The following is a 24120-nucleotide window of genomic DNA, read 5'->3' as shown; positions in this document are numbered from 1 at the left end:
ACACCTCACCACACCTCCATAGAACACATCCCTCCGCTCTCTATCTTTTTCCTGACACTGTCCGTTTGCTTTTAAAGCACTGGCCCTCAAACTTGGTTATGGCTCTGAGTCCCTCAGAGGGCTCCTTAAAACACAGGTTGCTAGAGTTACCCAGGAGGCCCTGGGTGCCCAGCATGGGATCTCAGTGCTGCTGTGTGGCTGCAATGGGACAGGCTTTGGAGACTACTCTAAAGTTTTATAATTGAGTTTATAGAAATGCTCTCAGCTGACTTGAGGCCAGTGTGAACAGTACTCAGGAGACATCAACCGATGACATTTCCTTTGTCCTTTGTGTCAGTAGAAGACAATGGCTTGACAGTATATCTAGAGATTTAATTTTGCCTTATAGTCAAGTGTAGACAAAATACTTATAGGTACTGTCTTTCTGGGCTGCATGACGATCCACCTTTGAACTGTTTTACAGTGAGAGTGTGCTACGTGAGCGAACGGTGCTTCAGTATGACTATATTGGTTTCTTTTATTTACACAGGTCTAGAGTCTTGACTTCACCTTCACCATACCCTTAAAATCTCTCTCAAAGGCTTACTTCCAGAGAGGAAATGAAACACACTTACCTTTCGTGTGTGTGTGTGTGTGTGTGTGTGTGTGTGTGTTTCTACTCCCCTCTCTTGTGTTATACTTTAAGAAGATCTGCCTCTTTCTACCTACTTTGGGAAGTAACTGACCCCCCCCCCCAAGGGTAGGCAGTAACTTTCAGAGCTGTCCCAAGTGACAGATCTCTTATTTCAGAGAGATGGGTGACATCTCTCTAGGAAGCTCTGAGCATGACATTGAGCCAGGCTGCAGTGCTGTTTGTGTGACTCCCAGGGCCTCCTCCAGACCTTTGGTGAGGAAGGGCCCAAGTACTCTAAAAGAATGTTTGCCTTTCACAGAAGAAACCCACTGCACCAAAGGTGCCAGCCAATATCCTGCTGGGTTAAGAAGGCCTCCTTTGAGGTGTTGGTTGAATGTCTGAGCCCTCCCATGCAGCACCCTAATTAGACTGTGTGGAAACTCTAGCAGGTGTGTTTGGATGGCGGGGGTGGGGGGGGGGGGGGGCTTACAACTCAGAATGCTGTCAAAGCACCAAGAGGCAAAATTCTTTCCTGCCTCAGGCTCTCTCTCCTTCTGGAGCAGTATGTATTCTAAACAGAGTGAGTGTTGCTACCTTTGGACCAGCAAAACTCACTAGCCTCTTGGCACAGGCCACTTCAGTATTTCCTGCTTTCTCTGAAGTAGTTAGAGTGGAGCTAGAGGAGGGTACAGATTTTAAAAGCTAGGTTCCTGGTTCTCTTGCCAGCACACTGCATGAGATGGTGCTTGTTTTAATTGTTCAAAGGGTTAGCTGGCAGGAACCAGTCCCAAAGGAAAGTCAGCAGCGGAACTGTGACTGACAAGTGTCCTTGGCTGGTGTTCAAGCCTCGGTTTACTGTTGTGCCTGATTTTTTTTTTTTTTTTTTTTTTTTTTTAGACATTACCAGATTCTGTACTGCTCTCAGAGCCTAAAGTGTGTGCAGCCTTAGGCTGTGTATTTCCTTTATTTCTGCCCCCTGTATTTCAGGGGCAGAAGACACGGAGGGGGGAAGATTGAGGGGAAGAAGGGTGATGGAACCTCTTCATGTCTGCCCAGGTCTATTGTCCTGCAGACCCATGGGACGAATGGTGTGAAGCAGGGGCCTGCTGCAGGTTCACAGTGCACTCTATTCAGTTAGGCTCTAAATGGCACTGAGACAGCGGCAATGTACACACTGATTCATCCAAGCCCGTGCAGACTTTGGACTGAATGTCAAGTATGAACCACATGGACACAACTGAAGTGGTTTATACCTGTCTGGGTTGTGGTCAGTGCAATGAAAGTTCGCTTGTTGCTGGTGAGTGTGTTGCTGCAGATGCCTAAGGCGTAAGTCTGACTGTGTCAGACTTAGAAACAAACTGCCCTGGAATCAGCAGCACACCTCATGGACTTGCTCCTGCAGGGTACAGTCATGCAGATAGAGTTCAGTGCCACTTGCCCTTGGCACAGATGAAGAGGAGGCCAGAATTTCCTTTAAGTGGCATTTTTGATTGGGGTGTGATCATGCACTGTCTCTTGAGCACCTGTCAGTGTGGCTCTGAGCCCTGGCCTAGAGGGCAGGGTGGGCTAGTGATTAGAACGTCCTACTTACCATCTGGATTTCCTAGGCCCTGTACCCAGGAGCAGCTTAAGAAATGGTGCTTGGGAAATTGTTTGCCAGGGAAAAGTTTATATGGATTTTGATGAATCAGAAGTGTAGTTTGTAGATAGGATTTTTAAAAATCTATCAGTCTATAGATGAGTAGCTTACCTGACTTAACAAGCTATAGTCTGACTTGATTGTCTAGTAGATGCAAACTGTGGAAACCTCTACCCGGGCTTCCCTGGAACCAAGAGTTTTATATTTATCAGGGAAGTTCAAAATCCATGTCTCAGGGCAATGACAGGAGCCCCACGGAGCTGTTCCCAGATTTCTCTGAGGCTCCTGGGACTTCCCTGGCCTTCCCTTTCATGTGGCAGCACATCCTTCCCCCTGACTAGAGATCTATGCAAACATGGTCTTTGTGTATTGGAGTCGGGTACTTGAGTTTTGTGGCAAGTAGCCTGCCCATTGAGCTGTCCTACTGACCCTCTGCCTGCCCATTGAGCTGTCCTACTGACCCTCTGCCTGCCCATTGAGCTGTCCTACTGACCCTCTGCCTGCCCATTGAGCTGTCCTACTGACCCTCTGCCTGCCCATTGAGCTGTCCTACTGACCCTCTGCCTGCCCATTGAGCTGTCCTACTGACCCTCTGCCTGCCCATTGAGCTGTCCTACTGACCCTCTGCCTGCCCATTGAGCTGTCCTACTGACCCTCTGCCTGCCCATTGAGCTGTCCTACTGACCCTCTGCTTCACTACCAACTGTCATTCACAAGGCCATACCAGCTGATGTTTGTCACAAGCCAGTTGGCTCTGTGTGATATCTTTGTCAGATATAAAACGTGTGTGTGTGTGTGTGTGTGTGTGTGTGTGTGTGTGTGTGTATGTGTGTGTGTGTGTGTGTGTGTGTATGTGGGTATATATATATATATATATATATATATATATATATATACATATATGTGTGTGTGTGTATGTGGGTATATATATATACATATATGTGTGTGTGTGTGTGTGTGTGTGTGTGTGTGTATGTGGGTATATATATATACATATATGTGTGTGTGTGTGTGTGTGTGTGTATGTGTGTGTGGGTATATGTGTGTGTGTGTGTGTGTGTGTGTGTGTATGTGGGTATATATATATACATATATGTGTGTGTGTGTGTGTGTGTATGTGTGTGTGGGTATATGTGTGTGTGTGTGTGTGTGTGTGTATGTGGGTATATATATATACATATATGTGTGTGTGTGTATGTGGGTATATGTGTGTGTGTGTGTATGTTTATGTATATGTATTTTTTCTTCAAGAAAGCAAGTATGTCTTTGAGTTTGATGCATGTGATAATCGTACTGAGGCAAGAAGCTGCAGCTTTTTCTTGGTGAAGCTGTTTGCCTTCCCGGAAACGTGTTCATTTCCAACTTGATAAAATGATAGCCGGGCATGGTGGCTCATGACTAACCTGGAACTTGGGAGGTAGAGGCAAAAAGGATAAAAAGTTTAAGGCCAGCCTCCACGTGGAACAAATTCAAGGTTAGCTTATACTACACATAACGGTGGCACCTCCACTTAATCCCAGCAGTCAGGAGGCAAAGCGGGCAGGTCTGAATTCAAGGTCAGCCTAGCCTGTTTAGAAGGTTCCAGGCCAGCCCGCCCATATCGTATAATTCGAACCCGTTTCCAAAATACAAAGGGGGCAGTGGGGTGATTCATTGGGTAAGGTTGCCACGGAACTGGAGGACCTGAGTTCAATATCCAGAACCACAAGGTGAACTGAGAGAGCAGCTCTGACCTCCACTCAAGGGCCATAGAATAGATGTGCAGACACAGAAGAGTTCATGTAATTACATTCTTAAAAATGGGGGGGGGGGCAGATACTGTGTCATTGACTAGCACCGCGTTTAAAGCTTTCTTCAGTAGGTAGAGTTTTTCAGCAGTCAGTGTTTTCCAGTTACCTCTGCAGTGGTAAAGCAACAAGAAACATCTGTGTGGTGAAGATGGACCAGTGGTCCTGTTGGGCAGAGGCAGAGAGACTCCTGGGACACAGAGGCATGGTGACAGGAGGAGAGCTGGACGATCACTCTAGCTGGGACGCTGGCAGCGTTAACTAGAGCCAGAAGAGCGGTCCGGCGCTATTTTTATAGGCGAAGTAGCAGACATCTGCTACGGTGGCGTCCGTTCAAGAGGACCAGATTAGATGGCAGTGCCAGAGGGGTAGCCCCAAGCTGACATCAGAGAACAGAGGACGTTGCTTCATCTCATGTTACATAACACTTTCAATCTTTTTAAGCAACTTATAAGACTGAGAAACCTATTTTAAGCAAATGTCGAAATAGCTCATTGCATCCTCGTGTGGCTATTCTGACTCAGTCATCCCGTGCCTTGCCAAGGTATTCCCTATCTAGAATGGGCAACCTGGGGACCTCCAATGACTCGGAAGATTGTGTACCTCACCACACCACCCAAGTCCAGCACACGTTCAGTATTCCATAAAGAAACCCACATAGGTGAGTGGTCAGCTGCTGCTGTCCCATTCTCTGAGCCCTGGCAACCACGAATCTGCAGCCCCTCTCCATGGATGTGTCTACTCTAAGTACTTCACATAAGTGTGACCGTACAGTCTGCGATGGCCTTGTCTGACTGCCGTCTTTCAGTCGGCACGTCTTCAGGGTGCGTCCACGTCATCCTGGTCTCAGCTCTCGGTTCCTCTTTGTTACACACAGCGTGCTATCGAATGGGCAGTCTGCACTGTGCTCATCTGGACAGTAGTTGATGCACATCTTGATGGTTTCCACCTTGGGCTTCATAGAAATAATGCTGCAGTGAGCGGCCATGCAGAAGGTGTACGTGAAATAGGTTTTCTCTTCTCTCGGGGCTTCATACCTACTAGTGGGACTTATGGGTCCTGTGGTGACTGTGACGAACTTTGTAAGAAACTGCTAAAGTGGTTTACTCTACAACTGTATAGTATATGCCATGTGCATGTCATTTTTAATGTGACATTTACTAAGGCGTGGGGTATCACCAATACGCTTACGTAACTACCATTCAGACTGCTTGTGCTCTCAACCGTGAGCAAATACCACGGACCCAGCATCTCATCCAGCAAGTGCTTACCAGGTGCTCTTGAGTGGCTGTGTTGTAACCCTGGACATACAAGAGTAAGCAGCAGAGGAGGGGTTGACACTTTTATGGCTCTCAGTGGCTGGGAAGGAGACAAGTCCTCTCTAATTATAACTCTCTCTGTGTGTGTGTGCGTGTGTGTGTGTGTGTGTGTGTAAGACTGGGTTCTGTGCTTCGGAGAAAAACAGCTTACTTACCGTGATAAAAGACCAGGTGTCACAGAAGTTCCTGAGAGTGTTGTATGAATCCTGAGATTCGGGTGATGGGGATGGAGGAATGCTTCAGATACAGAATCATGTATAAAAGGAGGCAAAAAGGGGCATGGTGCTTTGAGCACAGAGAACATAGGGAGAGAGAAGGGAATGGCCAGGAATAATCATGGGAGTGAACAGTAGCTAGGCCATAGGAAGTCGTGTATGGGGACTAGGGAGGTGGCTCCATTGGTAATACTCTGTCATACAAGCATGAGAACCTGAACTCAGATCCCCACACCTATTTAAAGCAACAACAAAATGTCAGAGTTGTAGCCGGCGATCACCTTAGCATGGGGCAGGACAGGCAAATTCCCTGAGTTGTCTTGCCAGGCAGACTAATCAATCACCGAGCATCTGGGTCAGTGAAGAACCAGAAAGATAAGGTTGGATGGAACACCTGATGTCTCACATGTATTCCCCCACGCACAAGTGCACATGCAGGCATACTACATACACGTGTACATTCACACATGTGCACACAGTCCTTTTGAGAATAGGAAAATTAAAATATATCTTAAAAACAAGGCGTTTTAAACGATTTTACCGTACTTATGTGTATGTATGGTGCATGTGTTTATGTTTACGCTTGTGTACATGGTGCTCAGAGAGACAAGCAGAGGACGTTGGCCCCTGGAGCTGGAGCTACAGACAAATAGTGAGCACCATGACCTGGATTCCCAGAACCACACTCTGCCTGCTCCCTTAGCCCTGAGCATGGGACATTTTTATTAGTAAAATAACTGTAGATTTTCCAAGGTGTTTGTCTACAATAGGAGAAATTACCTTTTGAAAATGAGATGAACAGAGAGGCAGAGGACTGTAACAAACCCTTCTAGAAGCATGTGTGCCATTCTCTTTTTTTTTTTTAAGATTTGTTTTATTTATTAGTACACTGTAGCTATCTTCAGACACACCAGAAGAGGGCATCTGATCTCATTACAGATGGTTGTGAGCCACCATGAGGTTGCTGGGAATTGAACTCAGGACCTCTGGAAGAGCAGTGAGTGCTCTTAACCACTGAGCCATCTCTCCAGCCTGCCATTCTTAATATAAAGAAAAATCAAGTTGTTTAGAAAGTATTATTCATCATAATTTTAAAATGCTATACCTAAACTAATAAGAGGTAAGTTTCTTGATAAAAAGATGATTGTACCAAAGTATTATATATATTATCAGTAATGGATTTTAAAAATTGAAATTTAAATCATTTTAAAACAGAAAAAATTAATATCAGAAAGACTTATGAAAGATAATTTACTGAAAAATTTGAAGATATATCTAAGAGAAAATTAGTGCAGACATATGTAAATGGGTGGATATGGTTTAGCCATGAATTAAAAGACTTGAGCTCTAAATCAAAGTTTTAAAGGGATTCGTTATTTTGTTGTGTTTGTGTATGTGTTTTTGCTATGTTTTAAGAATTGATGATCCTCAGGCTGGAGAGGTGGCCCATGGTCACTTGGCTCTGAGGACCTAAGTAGAGCATCATGGTGGCGGGAGTGTGGGATGGAGCACTGAGCAGCTGGGGGCAGACAGGAAGCAGGGAGAGAGAGGAAAAGACTCAGTACCCCATGCAATCTTCAAGGGAAGAAAAATAGTATTTTCCTTCTGCCTTCATTTAGACTGTCTTCTAATGTTTCCAGAGTCTTATAATATAGTACTCCCTGCTGGGGTCAGCTTTTAAAATTATGAACCTGTAGGGATACCTTGTATTAAAATTATAATAGTACCCAACTTAATATAAATGCTATGTAAATAATTATAATGTCTGTCTTGGTTAGAAAATAATGATGATTTTTTTTTAAAAATGTCTGTGTATGTTCTATATAGCCATAGTTGCTTTTTTTTAAAAAAAAGAATTTTTTCTAGCCCCAATTAGTTGAATCCACAAATGAGAGCCTGTAGAGACCTGGATAGTCACACTTTCTAAAGCTCGTGGACTAGAACGCATAAGCTGTGTTGTAAGTTTTACTTCAGCTGGAAGGAAAGTTTCATGAGGATGAGCAAGGCAGATACTGTAACGGAGGGGAACAGGCCAGGTGTGAGACAGCAGGAAACTAGGAATGTAGTGGAAGGCTTCTGTGCACACATCACAGCATGTAGTCACCTTAGAGATAGCCTCCCGATAAGCTCAAATGCTTTATTTTCTCCTCATGTAATTTTATATCTGATTCCTAACATATGACAATCAGTGCTCTATTTTTTTTGCAAAATTTCATAATTTCCATGTGTCTAAATATATATTTATGACACTTTGCATTTTGCTATGTAGTCAGTGCTCTGTACCAATAGGCTCTACATTTACAGATTCAGACGACCTCAGGTCAAAAGATATTAAAATATAAGAAATTATGTATATATTGAGTGAGGGCAGACATTTTTCTATTATATCCTAGTTACTGCAAAATAATAGTTGTTTGTCCAGTGTTTTTATTGCCTTAGGCAATCCCAATAACCTAGACATCTAAATTATTGCGGGGGATGTGCACAGGTTGTGTATAAAGCCTATTTTCTATGGTCAGGACTTTAAGCATCTGCAGATTGTGGTATTTTGATTGTGGAAATGCTCCTAAAATAACAGTGCCCACAGGGGATTGGATGTGTTTATTCTGGTGGGTGGCATCAGTCTAATTAACAGGTCTGTCCCTCACATGATTTTCTTGGGTGAGATTATTCAGACCTATCTAATTTTCAGGTATAGGAAGTGTTAACTGCAGTCACTGTGCTATTCAGTTGATCGTCAAAACATTCATTCTGCCCCATAGAACACCTTTATTTTCATGTCAGACTTGAAATTGTTTTTAGAAATATGAAACAGTAGATTAAAAATGAATACACCACAATGGAAGAACAGCATTAAGTCTTGGGAGGATGGCTCAGTGGGTAAACCTCTTGCTGGGAATGTACAAGGACTAGGGTTAGGATCTCAGACCCTGTATTATACCCCACATTTTACCAAGTAGCTGTGGTAACCAACCTGCAGTCTTCAGGGCAGGGCAACAGGCCACACACACATATATATATGTACATAGGTATATACCCCACATGCAAACATACATATATGCACACTTTTGTACAGATATACACATATAATAAAGGGGTTATTATTGTATCTGGAAAAACATTTGCTTTAGAGGAAATGAGCTCTGAAGGAAATCAATGTCACTAAAGAAATCTCCAAGTATTTTTGCCTGACCATCACTTAATCTAGTTAAGAGTCCACATGGACAGCACTTGGCTGCCTCTCTGTGGATACGCGTTTACATTTGACCTACAAGGTTATAAGTAGCAGGCAGCATGTTCTCTCCTTCCATCTTGATTTACGTTGACAAACCATTCTGAGATAGACACTAGGAAGCATGGGCACAGCCTAAGCCCGGGCTTGTACTGTGAGATATGTCCTCTGGACTCCAGGTACTCTGTGTACATTGGTGAAGAGCCACCTTCCTCCTGGGATCCTCTGGGTGTACTGTGCTAGCCTTAAGAGTTTTAGAGACCACATACAGTCCTGAATGTATATGGTTCAGATCCCTGGCCCTTATCTGTTTGAGTAGCATAAAAATAAGAATTTTAACATGCGTATAGTTACAATGTTAGACGTGCTTTAGTCTTAGACTTCCACTTGAATTTAATAAAGTTTTCTCATCAAAGTGCCTTGCAAGGTATTTGTTCTTGCATTTGTTTTTCTGTCAGCATCTGATATCTTACGTGACAGAAGAGGAACAAGACATTAGAAACAAAGAACAGAGTAACACATGAGCCTTATAAGAGAATTTGGCGTTCACAGATGGTATTTACCTAGATTAGAAAAGTGTACACTAGAATGCTGGTTTTAAAACAGCATGTGGAGTTAATGTTGGGTTTGCTATTTAATGTCATGAGCTTGTTTTCAAGACTTTGCTAGACGGCTCCAACTCTGTCCCTTCTGAGATCAACAGAAACTGAATGTCACGTGCTCTTTGCTGGTAATTGCTCATTTGTCATTTCACACTGTGTATGTGCTGTGCTGTTTCTGATGGCAGGGCAAGCTTTGGCTTTTCTCTAAAGGACTTAACGTGTGTGTCATTAATCACTGGGCCTTCGTGTTTTTCTTTAAGTCCTAAGTGCAGTGTCACCTGCCTCACTTGTACCGTTTTCAGTGTTTGGTGTGTATCGCTGGGCTCAGGATTGCCTCACAAGCCTAGAGTGGATGGGGCTAGAGGTACTGAGTAACAGAGGTACTGAGTAACCGCAGTGCAACAAAGCAGGAAGTTCACTATAAAATACTCTTCTCATAATTGAAGAATAGCTTCTGTCCCTTCTCTACTAGGCCAGACGTGGAATGTTTTTGCATTATTAGAGACCAAGTAACACAGGGTTCTTTTCTGTTTCTTCTTTGTACTAAGGTCTTATTAATTAAAAATTTGTGACTCCCTTGCTTTATTGTCTTTGCCTATTCAAGATTAAAATGGATAAGTACTGTGACCCATGTAGACTAGTACAACCTCAGAATAACGGTTGTTGTTAGAAAATGGATGTAGGCTAGTCATTTTACTTTAACATAATTTGTCAGTTTTCTCCTCCCAACCCCCAACCCCGGAGCCCCCAACCCCTACTCAACCCTGAGTTTCTCCTGTGACTTGGAGTCATGCAGCTGCTCCAGTGAGACTGCCTTGAGTTAGAGATGAATTCCTGCAGGAGCTGAGATAGAAATTTGAAGTTTTTATATCTTTGTATGCTTCCTGTTGTCATAACTAGTTTTTAAAGATATAATATTGCTGCTAGCCATTTCATTGGACACTATTCATTTAAGATAATCATTACATTAGGGTGAGCCTTGTGACTGATAGTTTTAAAAAATGTTCTTTAAAATGTCATCTTTTCTCTTTGCAGTTTTGAGAAATGGTGCTTGGGAAATTGTTCACTGGGAAAAGGTATGCATTGGTTTTATTTTAATCCAGAAGAAATGCATAAGACTGTACTTTATAGCATAATTTTTGCATATATTATAAGCAAATGTCAAGGCTCTGCTAATATGGAAGCTGTATAGTAATTACTACAAACATTCATGAAGCCTCACTCTGCTGCACACACTGAGCATTCCTGTGCTCTTCCAGGAGGGCTATTCTTCTGGAAAGTACTATCTAGAACGTTTTTTGTTTCACAGTATATTTTGAGTACTCATTCATAGATTTTATATACTTTGTGTTGTAAATTTTGTTTTTAATCATCTACTGTCCAAGTAAAAGAAATTCGAGTTCCAAGATTTCACATTTGCATGGTGTAATTCAAACTCATGTAGTGAAATCACCCCCATTAACATTTTACCACTATTTAAAGACACGTAGTCATGTAAACTAAACATCACTCTCTAATGAAGCAGAAGTCGTTGTGCGTTGTGCGTGGAGTCACAGTTTGGCAAGTGTTCTTCAGGTGACTGTTCTTGTAGCCATTACTTGCAAAAGGTAAGCATCAACAGCTGGTAGTCCTTCCACAGTTCCAGAACACAAATCCCACAGGGTCCACAGTGACTAGCCTTGGTGCCCATTAGATGGCTTCTTGGAGGCCAGGGCAGTGGACACCAGATCTGTATCTCACATTATCTTAACTGGGACAACAAAAGTGTCATCTGCTGCCAACTCATTTATGCTCCATTGAAGTCCTTTGTGATGTTTGTGGCCACTGTCTGTCAGTGAAGGGATAAGGTCTCTTCTCAATAAACAAACAAACAAACCAAACAAACTGATTATTTGTTGATTTTTTTTAAAATCAGTAGCTAGACCAAGAACTGACATCTCCCCTTCTAGCTCTCTGCGTTCTGGTCTTTGACATTAGAGTAATAAGGAGGAAAATACCTTTACTGTGCTGCATTTGTATAGTAGTCAGCTCTGTTTCAAATGAATGAAGTAGAATGAAGTAGAAAATGCAACAGCTAAAGACTTTCAGGAGTGCCATGATTTTATGGTTTCATCAGCTACTTGTGACTTTAGACATTTTATAGAGAAGATAGATGGGACATATTCGGATACAATTTATTGAATTTGGGTGCCTTATATTACAAGGGTGTCAGTATAGTTAACAGAAAAACTCAGTTTTGAAAATTGACATATTAGGTTTTTTTTTTCTTCTTACCTAGACTTCTTGTACAGGTAATAAATATATAAAGTCAAGAAATAACTCTTTTTCTCCATTGTAAAATTAACCTTCAACTTTTCCTCATGACAGCCATTATTTTGAGGGTGTTCTGTTGTACATAGATTATTGTAACTCCCACTTTAAAATTTTTAATAGACAAAGATAACAAATCCCCAACTGTCATTGCCTATGTCAATAGCATCCTTAGTCATTCTTGAGGGCAAAGCCACCCTTAATGTGCATATCTCATATTAGGAAAAGATAAAACTTAGGGTATTGTCAAAAAGCCACTCAGTTAAAAAAAAAAAAGCTGAAGTTATTTAGTAATTATAACTAGATAATAACATTCATAAGGTTTGTTCAATGATGAATTCACGATAAAAATGCAAAATATAATATTTTGATGTTGGCAGTATTGTGAGGAAACATAGGAAACCTCATTCTTACGGATACGAGGAATGCTTGTAAGGGAAGTCTGTGCAAACTGTGAAAAGAAAGCAGGCGTTCTCTAGGTGTTAAATATTCACATAGGTGAGGCTGCTATGAGAACACGTGGCAGTAATCCCAACACTCAGGAGTCCGAGTCAAGAACATAGCCTCAAGTTTGAGGTGAGCCTGATCGTTATAGTAAGAGCCTGTCTCTCACACACCACCAAAAAGAGAGTCAGATAAATATACAATATATGTTCTTTCAAAATTAAAAATAAGAGATTGCTTTTTTCGAATTATTAATATAACACTTTTAAAAGTCTATTTCAAAAGCAGATGTTAACAGATAAAATAGAGAAGGATCCGGTGTCCTGAAATGAGACAGGTTCAGTATTTGGTAAGTGAGGCGAAATTGGAGATTATCAGGGTCAAGAAATAATACTTGCATATTTAGGTTACATCTAAATCATGATTTGTGCAAAAATAAATTCCATTTGGCTGAGAGAATTAAGTGTTAAAATACTGTTTTGAAATGCACACTAATAGAATTTTAATAAGTTTGTGAGAAAGTTCAATATTTCATGATTGTGGTTATGTAAAATTTAAACCTATACAAAAGATGCCACAGATAACTGAGAAATATATTCAATTTTTGTACCAAGTAGGACAAAAAATTTAGGTTATTATTCTTTAAACAAACAGAAAACCGAAGTCTGTAACAAGCGGGAAGGAACATCAGCTAGACTTGGTGTGAGGGCGAACGAAACCACAAGTAGAAATTTAAATGCAATTAATGTTTCATTCAGGGTCAAATGCATATGAGAAACTTGTGTTCCAGAATTTTTATTTCATAGTACACTAATATACTGTTGCAGTCTAGCAGTGTGACTGCCCATGATAAAAACCATGTAGAAGATTCTCTTAATGTATAGCCCATCCCTACACTAATCACAAAGCATGAGGAAGTCTACATATTCAAAATGTCTTTATAATATTTAAAACTAGAGAACAGGCGAATAAGGCACAATATTGTGCCCCCATATTTTATGACCAGTAAAACTTTGATTTTTATATACCGTGATGACATGGGAAATTTTATACACTCATTCAATAAATATTTATTAAATGTACGTGCCAAGCAGTTAGTGAGCTCATAGCAGGTAACAAAACAGAAGCAGGTTGTGGCTTCTCTATCACAAGATGTAATCGGAAGTGAAAAGAATAGGCCTTTGCATACTGAGCCACCATGTCCCCCCCCCACCCCCAAAAAAAGGTGTATTGAGCAAGTAGCAGATACAAGTTTGGTGGCTTAGCCATGTTGCTGGGACAGGCCTTTGTCCCTGGTTCACATGAAACTTTGTAAAATGAAAAATAAACTTAATAAACTCAACCCAGTAATACCATCCACATGCCCTTATGATATGAAAAACCCTCTGGCAAATGGACTACGCATCCAGGTAATTTCACTGGGGTTCCTAGTGCGTGGATGTTCTTAATCTTTATCAGAAGACTCGATGGGGTTTGTCAGCATACATAGAGTCACCACAGGACAGGGGAAAGCTCTTGGATGTTAGCAGCCCAGCACTCCAGATTGCCATGAAGTGGTTTTTCAGTAACAAAGGTGAAGTTTCAAGAATCTGATTTTTTTTAAGTGTTGCCATGACAACCACCCCTCATCCCCCATCCCTCATCCCCCACCCCTCACCAATGGCAAGAAGCTGTATCTCTTGAAACACTAGCATCCAGCCCCATTGCTCTCACTACACAAAGACCAGTTCTTCACTGAGCCCTGCAGAGGTCACTGCTCAGGTTTTTTGAGGCAGGTCTACGCGGAGAATCTAGGTGAACGATCTTGAAAGGTACACATTTTTCTAGCACAGCTGGGAAGCAATGGCATGTGAGCAGTGTGCACAGTGAAAGTCACTGCAGAACTGTCTCATGTGTAAGTTCCCACCACAAGGCAGAGTTCTCTGGATGAAAACCACAGCCTGAAAAATTCCAATATCAAATGCAAATTTGATGTCAGCTACCACTGGAAATAGTTCCGTTCTTAAACAAGTCCTCTACAGTTAGACAATGCTAATCCCCTTTTTCGTGTCCGTGGCTTGGGGAAGTTGGAGTGAATCAAAGCCTTAAATAGTTCCCAGTGTCCTCCAGTGGGATCCGTGCTTAACGCATGTCTTCTGTCACAGCCTTTCCTTCCTTCTCTTTCTCTTATTAGGGAATAAAGAATACCACGTTAAGAAGGTAGAACCAGGAGAGAAAGTTGCTTAGGTATCTTTGAGAAACAGATCTGAAACGTAAGCAAGGAAAGGAGGTTCCTGCTCCCTTCCATCGTCAGAGCTACGTAGGCAACGAGTAAGCTCTTGGCTTTCTGGGCTGTTGAAGTTCCTCACAGTTGAGCATCCATAAAAAGGGTTTTATTTTTTTCAGCTTAATAACCCAGGCCCTTCTGTTGTCTTGCAATGAACAAAGAAACTGGATAGCACCGCAGCCACTTAGGAATTTTCATAAGTTGAGTGCGTCAACCTAAGGCTCCCGGAGGTGGTGGCAGCCCTGGTTTTGTGAAACTTGTAGTTTAATTGAAGGAAAAATGTTAACACTTGGAGACAATTAAAGAATGGGTCCGTGGCAACTGGGGTTGGCATTCCCTCTAAGTGCCTTGACTGCACAGCATTTGTTTTTTATAATCTTCTAGTCCTTAGTACTCTTTGTTACTGCACATTATTAAAGGATGTAGTAGATTTATACTTATCGGTTTTATAGTTGCTTTTTTGGTATGTTCACATTCTTTTGCAGTATTGGGTGTTCAGTTCCAGTATCCTTGGTACTAGGGGCATTTTTCCATAGTCTGCAGGGCAGGTTTCAACTGAAGTGATTGATTGATTGATTGATTGATTGATTGATTGATTGATTTTTAAGAGCATTCCACTCAGCATTTTCCTATCTGGAAAATAGGCAAATATACCATAAGACTCCAGAATCACCTCACCATTTCTCCCAATAGATAAAATTACTACAGTGACACCCAACTGTAGTAATTCCCCATAATGATTCCCACTAAGGGTCTCCTTCCTGAGCAGAGCCAGGTTGTGGCTGTTGGACACACACTGTTTGCCAAAAGCTATTTGCTAAAAGCAGTCAGAGGCCTGACAAATTGCTTCCAATAGTTTCTGGCCACAACAGAACTTTAATTTCCCTTCGTACCATACTCAAGGGTTTAAAAAAACACTACCATATAATAAGGAAAAGTTGTAGTTTATGTTCTTTGAATTATAATGATAGATAGTATCATTATAGTCACACAAAACTTGGGCTACGAGAGATAACTAGATGTGTATTTAGTCTCAGCTTTTTCACTCATCCTGAATATGTGACTCAGAAACTTAGAATCCTAGATGTTGTCTTCCTTTCTAAATTATGAATCAAAGTGACTGCTCACAGATCGCATTTCTTCACTGGTACTGAGACTTCCTTAAGAAGGGAGAGGTTTTAACTGCAGGTTCCTCCTTCTTATTTTTATGTCAAAGAGAGAGCATTTAAGAAGTGGAGATGTCAATCAAATATGTAGAATTAATCAAAACATCTTGTTAAGATGAACAACAGATAAAAACAAATATACATTCGCCTCTAATTTTATGCCATTTTGTGGAGATTAGAACTTTAAAAAAATTTTCTGTACATTAATGCAATGGGTTGTATATATATATATTTTAACTATCTTTCCATGCAGATAATTAACCAATTCCCAGTTTTCTTTCAGGTAAATGTTGGAGATATAGTTATAATAAAAGGCAAAGAGTATATACCTGCTGACACTGTCCTTCTCTCGTCAAGGTAGAGACACCCACTGATGCTCAAACAGTGTAGAGGATGGTTTCTCTACCCTGCATTGACCTTGTGATTTCTCCAAGGAAATAGAGAATAAACGAAGAATTTCAAACCTCTCATGATTCCTAATTAAACTCACAAATCTGATTGGCTTCCTGTGTGCCATGTAGAATAAGTATCAGTATCAGTATCATAGGCCACACGTAAGAGACTCCCCTTTCTCTGGCTCCATCCTGTGTGGATGTGGCTCTGGTTATTGAGTCCCTGTCATTCACGTCATGCCGTCCATGGATTGAGCTCTCCTGAGTTTTCTCCTTTTCGGTCCTCATTTATAATAAATTCCTTTATTATGCAGACATCTCTCCTGATAACTTTTCTATTCCTCATGGTGAGATGCCACAGGAGACATTTTTCCCACCGCATCTGAGAGCTTTATTCTTCCTCTCCAGTCCTTTCTGTTACTGGGTGTAGATTGTTTTCTTTGCATTCACATTTTAAGAGAGCTGTGAATCAGTATTCAGAACATATGGCCTTAGGATTAAAAGCTATCACACTATCCTTGTATAAATTTAGGATTTTAAAACCTTCCAATGAGTCCTAAAATAAACAAAGAAGCAATGGGTTTCAGTGTTCTTCGAGGTTGTTTATCGTCATTTCCTTGGACAGTTTGATTTATAAAATCCACATTAAAAACTACGGACAGTGTCCTTTTTTCAAAATCTGTTTAATCAGGTCCTGGTTTAGGATGATTGGATTTTTTGCAAGCTAGTGAAGTAGAATCAGGAAAGCGGCCGTTCCTCGGTATTTAAGGAAACAGGTATTCGGGCATTTGAAATACCTCAGGCTGTTTTGATTCCCCCATCTGACGTCTCTGTGTGGTACAAATGTCTGTTAAGTCTGACTTTCTGTCCTTAGTTACCTTTGTCCACAGCTTTGACAGAGTGTCAGAAATGGAATTATTAGCTCATTGTCTCTCCTTATCCACTGAGGTAGTTTCATTTAAAGTAGGGATATCCTTGGCCGTTCCATTTTCCATTGACTTTCAGTCTGTAAGGAGCAAGCTGAAGTATTAGCATGGAGCCCCGGGTACGTTTATGCAGCAGAAACATGGAGAACAACTACGGATCTAATTCAGATCCAGGTAGATTGTTGGTATGACTTTCATGTGTCTCCAGACACAAGGCCTTGCCCTCCTTTGTGCTCTAAACCACAGTGTGTCACTTGGACTTCATTAATTATTAAGTGATTCCAACTGGTGCGGCCATTATCCTCTGACTGTGGAAGACAGGCACCTGTGCAGGCCGCTCTCCACTGAAGTTGATATGACAGGGATACCATCAACTTGAGAAGGTTTTGGAGTCAGAACAAAGTTACTTTTGTAGTGTATGGAGGGGTCTAGACATATTTGTTTTTTAAATATCTAACAAATCATCTTAAAATCATTTCTTTGCTGATGTGCTAGGAGTGAACAGGGTTCGTAGCAAATCGAACTCAGGAAAGGAAATCTGCACCATAACTCTATAAAATGTCTTCATTTAGTTTGATAAATGCTTATATGTAAACTTGAAAATACTAAATTTTCATTTAGAAATCAAAAATTGGACAGCTGAAAAATCGAACAAGCGATCTTTGAATATTGAATATTTTCATTTCTCTTTCCAGGCCTGATCAAAATAAGTTTTGAAAAAAAATCGGCATTAGACATCTTTATTAACACGAATCCTGTTCTATAATAATTTCAAACCTTCTGTCTCTTTTGTCCATTTGTTTGGTTTTTATTTTCTGTTTCTTTGTTTCTCCCCCTCCCCCCTGCCCCCATTTTAATTCTTTTAAACTGGGACATGTAGGTGGCAGTGGGGGAGATAGTGAAGGTGACCAATGGGGAACATCTCCCAGCAGATCTCATCAGTCTGTCCTCAAGGTCAGAACCACAGAACGGTCCAGGACATGTGTACGTGGGTCCTCACCTTAAACCAAGAAGAACTGCACCCAAATGCAGTTGAGCGGGATCTCTCCCTCTCTGGCACAAATGCTTGGACTTCCAGATAATGTGGACTGGAGATGTTATAAAGGCACTTTATGAACATGGTGCTGGATGTTTCTTGTCTCTCAGCTGGGCAGACTGAACCCCTACTACTCTCCAGAGGGATCCAAGAGATTTCAATTCCATGTGCATTAAGTCACATATGTCTTAACAATGTGCCTCGCCTTTAAGGCTTTACTTATTAACTCTCCAGGATAAATTGTTTGTGAACAGTGCTGAGCTATTCATGAAATGACCACGGAAAACCCGATGATGTTCTAAGGATGTTTTCTCATTCTTGTATTTTAAACTTTCTACAAGTTCTGTGGAATTTCTGCAGTAACTGTGACTAAGATTTGGGCTTGTATAGGGTTTATAGAGGACCCCTGCACAAGGCTGGATGTCGTACATTTTTCCTACTGCATGCTTTGGGCTCTGTCTTCATCCCAGCTGTAACCTGGGAACTAATGCACATTTCTGTGACCCGTGTTGGCTCTCCCCTGGTGTCTGTTCTGTGGTGTGCATTTCCTTTTGTTTTTTTTGTTTTTTTTTTTTTCTCCACTTACTAATCAGAAAGCTTGCTTTGCCCCTGACTGTCGCTCATGTCTTGGATGTTATGGTGATGTGCTGAAGTGTGTGTGAGCTAGCATGATTCCTGACCCTGCTGCCTCTTCACAGCCCTTAGAGCACAGCAGAAGCTATAGCTGTCTGGAGTCATTGTCGGGAATCTTCCAGACTGGGGTGTATTTAATGATGTCAAGTAGAAGTCAGCCACTTAAATTTCCTAATTTCTTAATCATTCGAAGCTCAGTATAAGTCGTTTTATATGGAGGGCAGTATTAGAATTAGGTTACTTTTATTTTACTATAAGTCTGGTTTTGGATAAGTACAGTTAATCAGTAACATTTTAATGAGTTTTACTGCTGAGAAAGAATTGGTTGTCTCAGTTCCTGTTTGGTTTGTTGCCATTTTTCTTTGTTAGCAAAGAAATGTGTTTTGCGGCTTCAGAAGCCACTGACGTCTCAAATGAATATGTGGAAATTATGACAGTTGGACAGTTGCCAGAGTGAGGGTAACTATTGTAGCTGATTTAAAATTATTTTTTGGAATAATTGAGAGTGAAGATATTAATATGGAAAGATTTCTGTGCTTGAGAAATAGCAACCTCTATGAAAGAAAGCTTATAGGGAAAACTTGAAGAATGCGTGAGGTTACTTTAAATTAGTCTATAAAATGTGATTGATGTCTAAGTCTTTAAGTAAAGCTTCTGTTGATTTCAAGGTGATAAATTGAAGCTCGTGTGTCCATTTGTGGCAGCTAGTGCAGGCTAGTTGGCACATGTACAAATTGGAGGTTGATTAAAACAGTTCCAGTGTTGGCAACTTACAGATTTTATTTATCAGATAATGAACTAGGCTACATATTACATAGGCAAGTAATAATGAGATTGGTTTAATTTAAGAATACGTTTTTGGGTTATCTTCAAAATGCTTTTTTATAGAGTTGAGGGTTAAGTTTTTACATTTAGGCCATACTCTACATCTATAACAGCCAAGCCAAAAATAAATAAAAATAAAAGGGGGATTTGAGATGGTTGTAATAAAACTGGAGAAGACAGGCCCCGGGCCACCACATCCAGAATTCATTTTAAGCCCCTGGGATCTGGCAACTTCAGGACAAGGAGCAAAATAGCCAATTGGGCTGATGTTTGCTTTAGGAACATCTCAGGAAGGCTGGATTGATGGACCAGTTTGTAAAGTGCTTGCTTGTACATACGATGACCGGATGACCTGAGTCCAGGCCCTGAGCCCCTGAACGAAAAAGCCCACTGTGGTGTTTTGCTTGTAAGCCCACTCACTGCCAAGAAGACAAACACAGGCAGGCCTGTTGAGCTCACTGACCAGTTAGCCCCGGTCCATTTAGCAAATTCAAGGTCAGTGAAAGACCCTGCCTCAAATACATGAACAGCATCCAAGGACCCACACCTCACCTTATACTCTGACCTCCACATATCTCCACATGGGCTCTCCTACACACATGGAACAGGCCACAAATAACATGCAAGAACACACACACACACATGTCCCTACCTCTCAATTTTTTTAATAGACCATAAAATATAAAGTGTACTGTTCACTTTCATTGTAAAATACATCTTTTAAAAGTAGCCTTAGGTTTTTAATATTATGTGGTCTATGTGATCTTGTGACCACAACTAAAAGGCTGAGATGATAAGTACAAGCTTGTAGAAGAAACAGTCTGGAAGGTTTTAATCAACCATTTTGCATAACCAGTTTACATGTGGGCCATGAGCATGAAACAGGACTTTTCTGGGCTGGAGATAAATGTGCACACGAGCCTGCTTTACACTCTCAGAAACAGTCTATGTTCCACCTATACAGATAAGCCGTTCTAAAATAGTGTGGCTCCTCGTGATGATATCTTGAAGACTATTATTGAGTGTTGTCAGGAAATGGCGTTTGGGGACTCCTGGCTGGAAGGCTGACCCATGAGTGTTGTGCATGAATGCCCCACGCTGTCTTGCTATTAGAATGGAACCCATCAAGAGGCTAGGTGACTGTAGCTTTGTCAAGAATAAATGGCTTCAATGAGTCTGAGCACTTGAATAAGCTGGTCTCTTTCCTTTTCCAACTAAATCTTTGTTTTCAACTACGACCAACAGTGAGCCCCAGGCCATGTGCTACATCGAGACATCCAACTTAGATGGTGAAACAAACTTGAAAATTAGACAAGTAAGTTTTTTGTATCTGTATCGGATCATAATCTGTTCTGTGATATGTGTTCATAACCCTCTATCTAAAAGGGATTCTGTCTAAATACAACTACTTTCTCTTTGAACCATTGTGAAGAATATTTTATAAATTGTTTAGAACTAAGTGTTGTAGGACTCAGATTGGTTGAATATGATATACTGTGAAATATTACTTATAATGAATATTCTAATTACTTTAGGTAATAGCCAGTGCTTGAATGATAATCGTAGTCATAGCAGTTCTTTGTGTGTGTGTGTGTGTGTGTGTGTGTGTGTGTGTGTGTTTGTATGTGTGCATTAGAGACTGAGACAGAGAGAGGCTAAGAATACAAGAATGTCCTGGTTGGCCTGGATTCACTTTATAGACAAATGGCCTCAGACTCACAGAAATTCACCTGCCTCTGTGAATCCTGGGATTCCCTCATACCTGGTGTTTTATGTTTTTTGACATGTTCAGTTATTTGTTATTCTTGGCCTCAGTTAGCATTGGGTCTGCCATACTGAACAGCCAAAATTAACATTGCTCTTTAGAAACACAGTTATCTTGGGGATAGAAATTACTTTATATTTTTATATTTGCCTTTTCTATTACATTCAGCAGACAACAACTGTAAGATTTTGCTGTTAAAGTTTTAAAAGGAGGGTTTGTTTTAAGTGCACACCCTTGGCTTCTTGGTGATTGGCAGCAGTGCCGAGGGGCAGGAGTGGGTCTTGGTAGAACCAGATGATCAGGAGGGAGTTGAACTCAGATGGCTAAGAAGGGGGATGTCCTCAGAGGCAGTATCTTCCAACTCAGTGAATGAAGAACTGCTTGGACGTCTTTCCTCTCAAGAAAGGAGGGAGGAAAGGAGGAAGGAAGGCAAAACTGTTCTCTTTGAATGCAAGCTCCGCTGTGTTTCACCTCCTTTAGACTCGAGAGACAGAAACTGTACAGTAGCCCAGTATGGACTTTAGTTTTAGACATTTCAGTGGATACTTTAGAACTTTCATAAAAGTTGTACTCAAAGTCTATGCGCACATCTTTACGGAAGGTATCCCAAAATTACACTTTGGTATTATTGTGTGATGGGAAAGAATGACCTGCCAAAGTGAGATTCCTTAGAGCTTACAGAATGCCCACACCCTCACAGTGCTTACTTAAAATGCTCTCTGTTTATCTGGGAATGTGCCAACAGGGTTTACCAGCAACATCGGATATCAAAGACATTGACAGTTTGATGAGAATTTCCGGCAGAATTGAGTGTGAAAGCCCAAACCGACATCTCTACGATTTTGTTGGAAACATAAGGCTTGATGGACATGGGTAAGCAATCTCACCTTCTCTTAGGTGACCCCTATTAAAAGGTTCTTTCAACCCCAAGGTGTCATGACCCACAGGTTGAGAATCACTGGCCTAGACCATTTGCAAATAGTACTTAGGCCACACTGAATAAACCAGATCAATATTATATTCCTGCCTTTTTGTCTCTTTTCATTCACTCTAACAAAGTACCTTAAATTTAAAAATCTATGAGCAACAGAAATCCACTGCTCATAGGTCTGGAAGATCAAGGAACAAAATTCGGTGTCTGTTAAGGAAGTGTTACTCCCTTTATCCTGGCAAGGCATGTAGAGACCACAGGTCAACCTCAGGAGTTGTTCCTTGGGAGCCAACCACCTTGCCTTTTGATACAGGGTCTTGCACTGGTGTGAGCTTACAGATTGTCAGGCTGGCTGTATAGAAGCCCTAGGGATGTTCTTGACTCCCTAGCCTTCCCTGTTGATATTATAAGCACACACCAATATTTAGCTTCTACTTTTTTTTTTTTAGTATGAATTCTGAGAATCAAACTAGGTCTTCATACTACATAGCAAGCAGTTTACTGACAAGCATCTCCTCAGCCCCATTAGTGCAGAAACTTCAAGGTTTAATCACTCCTAGCATCCTAATGCCACAGTATTAAACACAGAATTTCAATATGGAAACATTGAAGAGACACTAACAAATACTGTAGAATTTTTTAGAAGTTTCTTTCTTGTGCTTAAGTAGTTGGAGGACAGGCAGAAATAAAGGAATAAATAGAAATTGTGATCCTTTATTATTTTGTAAAAAGCAGAAAGCCTTTGGAAGAAAGCATAAGATGAAAGAGATGAGGTATCCTTAGGAAAGAGGAAATCTCTTAGGTTGACTGTCGTCAGCCTCCTTCAGAAGGTGACATTTGAGCAGTGGTGATCAGAAGGTTAGAAGCTTAATCACATGAATATCTAGCAGTAAAAGATTCTGGGCAGAAGAAATAGTGCACATCACTGCAGTTGGGGGAAGAAAATTGAAATGAAAGACAAAAGATAATAATCGGCCAGATTCTATAGACATATGCCATTAGAGGGTGCTCTGGGTAAATTTGGGTTCCATGAATAGGTTATGAAGGGGATAATATCTTCCCTTTAGCTTTGAACTTAATAAGTGTGCGGTGTCCAAGTGGCATTTAAACAGATGTCTGAACTTTAACGATAGTTTGTATAGATATTTAAACTCATGGGCCTGGGGGGGAAAGTCATTGAAATTGGAAGAGTATCAACAGAAACATTGAAATTCCCAAGCACTGTCTAGCATGGGAGGCTGAGAGAAGAGCTGAGACTAGAAACCAATGAAGGCTGAAGAAAGTGCCAAGGGGGAGGGGACACAGGGAGGGTCTGCTGTCACCCGTGCCAAGTACACTGGGTCTGAACATTAACATTTGGGGTTAGTGGTGATCAGGGTCCTTGATTAGAAACTGTGGAACCTGATGAGGGTGAGATTGACATCATGGAGAAGAATCAGCCATAGCAAGCGATGTGAGGCAAAGCAATGGGACAGAACAAGCCAAGAAGGCTGGGGGTGTTTGGTGCCCCACTTCTGTTTCCTGTCCTCAGGCCTTCCCTTCTCTACACAGCAGAGCTGGTCTACCAGATAGCTGTGCTGTCTGGGTAGCCATCAGCTAGATGCACTGGCTCAACCAGCCTAGGGGAATGCCGCCAGTGTCTCACTGTTAGAATAGGAATGATAAAAATCATTAAATGAGGAACCAATGACATGTGAAATGCACCCTGAACAGATGTCCTTATCTAATGTACCACACTTTCTTACAGTAAATGACATGGGAAATATATCCTGAGCTGACACCAAAACGCATTCTTATGCTCTTTGAGCTAATTGTTAATTCCAGAATTCTCAGAGTGATCTTTCCTTGAGCATATGGTTATTGACTAATGATAGATTTGGCCATTTGTATGAGTATCATCTCTCCCGTCTGACATTTTAACTGGCCAGCTTCCATTCCTTCTCATTAAATCAGTGCCAAGCAAATCCATGCCATAAGGAAAACTCTATATGGTGGTACCAAGATTTAAAAGCCTAAGGT

At 41.1% G+C, this 24120-nt stretch overlaps 1 protein-coding gene across 2 annotated transcripts in view; it reads left to right on the top strand.

Annotated features, from left to right (window-relative positions):
* ATP8A1 (ATPase phospholipid transporting 8A1) overlaps positions 1-24120 on the top strand; it is a 214776-nt gene that overhangs the window by 48107 nt on the left and 142549 nt on the right. For both annotated transcript variants that reach the window (XM_080910104.1, XM_080910103.1), the window contains exons 6-9: positions 10443-10483; positions 17792-17865; positions 20651-20720; positions 21916-22043. In XM_080910104.1, the coding sequence (XP_080766230.1) occupies positions 10443-10483; positions 17792-17865; positions 20651-20720; positions 21916-22043 (313 nt within the window). The remainder of the gene's footprint in view (positions 1-10442; positions 10484-17791; positions 17866-20650; positions 20721-21915; positions 22044-24120) is intronic.

The sequence above is a fragment of the Micromys minutus genome, assembly GCF_963924665.1.
Source record: "Micromys minutus genome assembly, chromosome: 1".
NCBI lineage: Eukaryota > Metazoa > Chordata > Mammalia > Rodentia > Muridae > Micromys > Micromys minutus.
The sequence above is the reverse complement of the archived record's forward strand: the minus strand, read 5'-3'. Positions and strand labels throughout refer to the sequence as shown.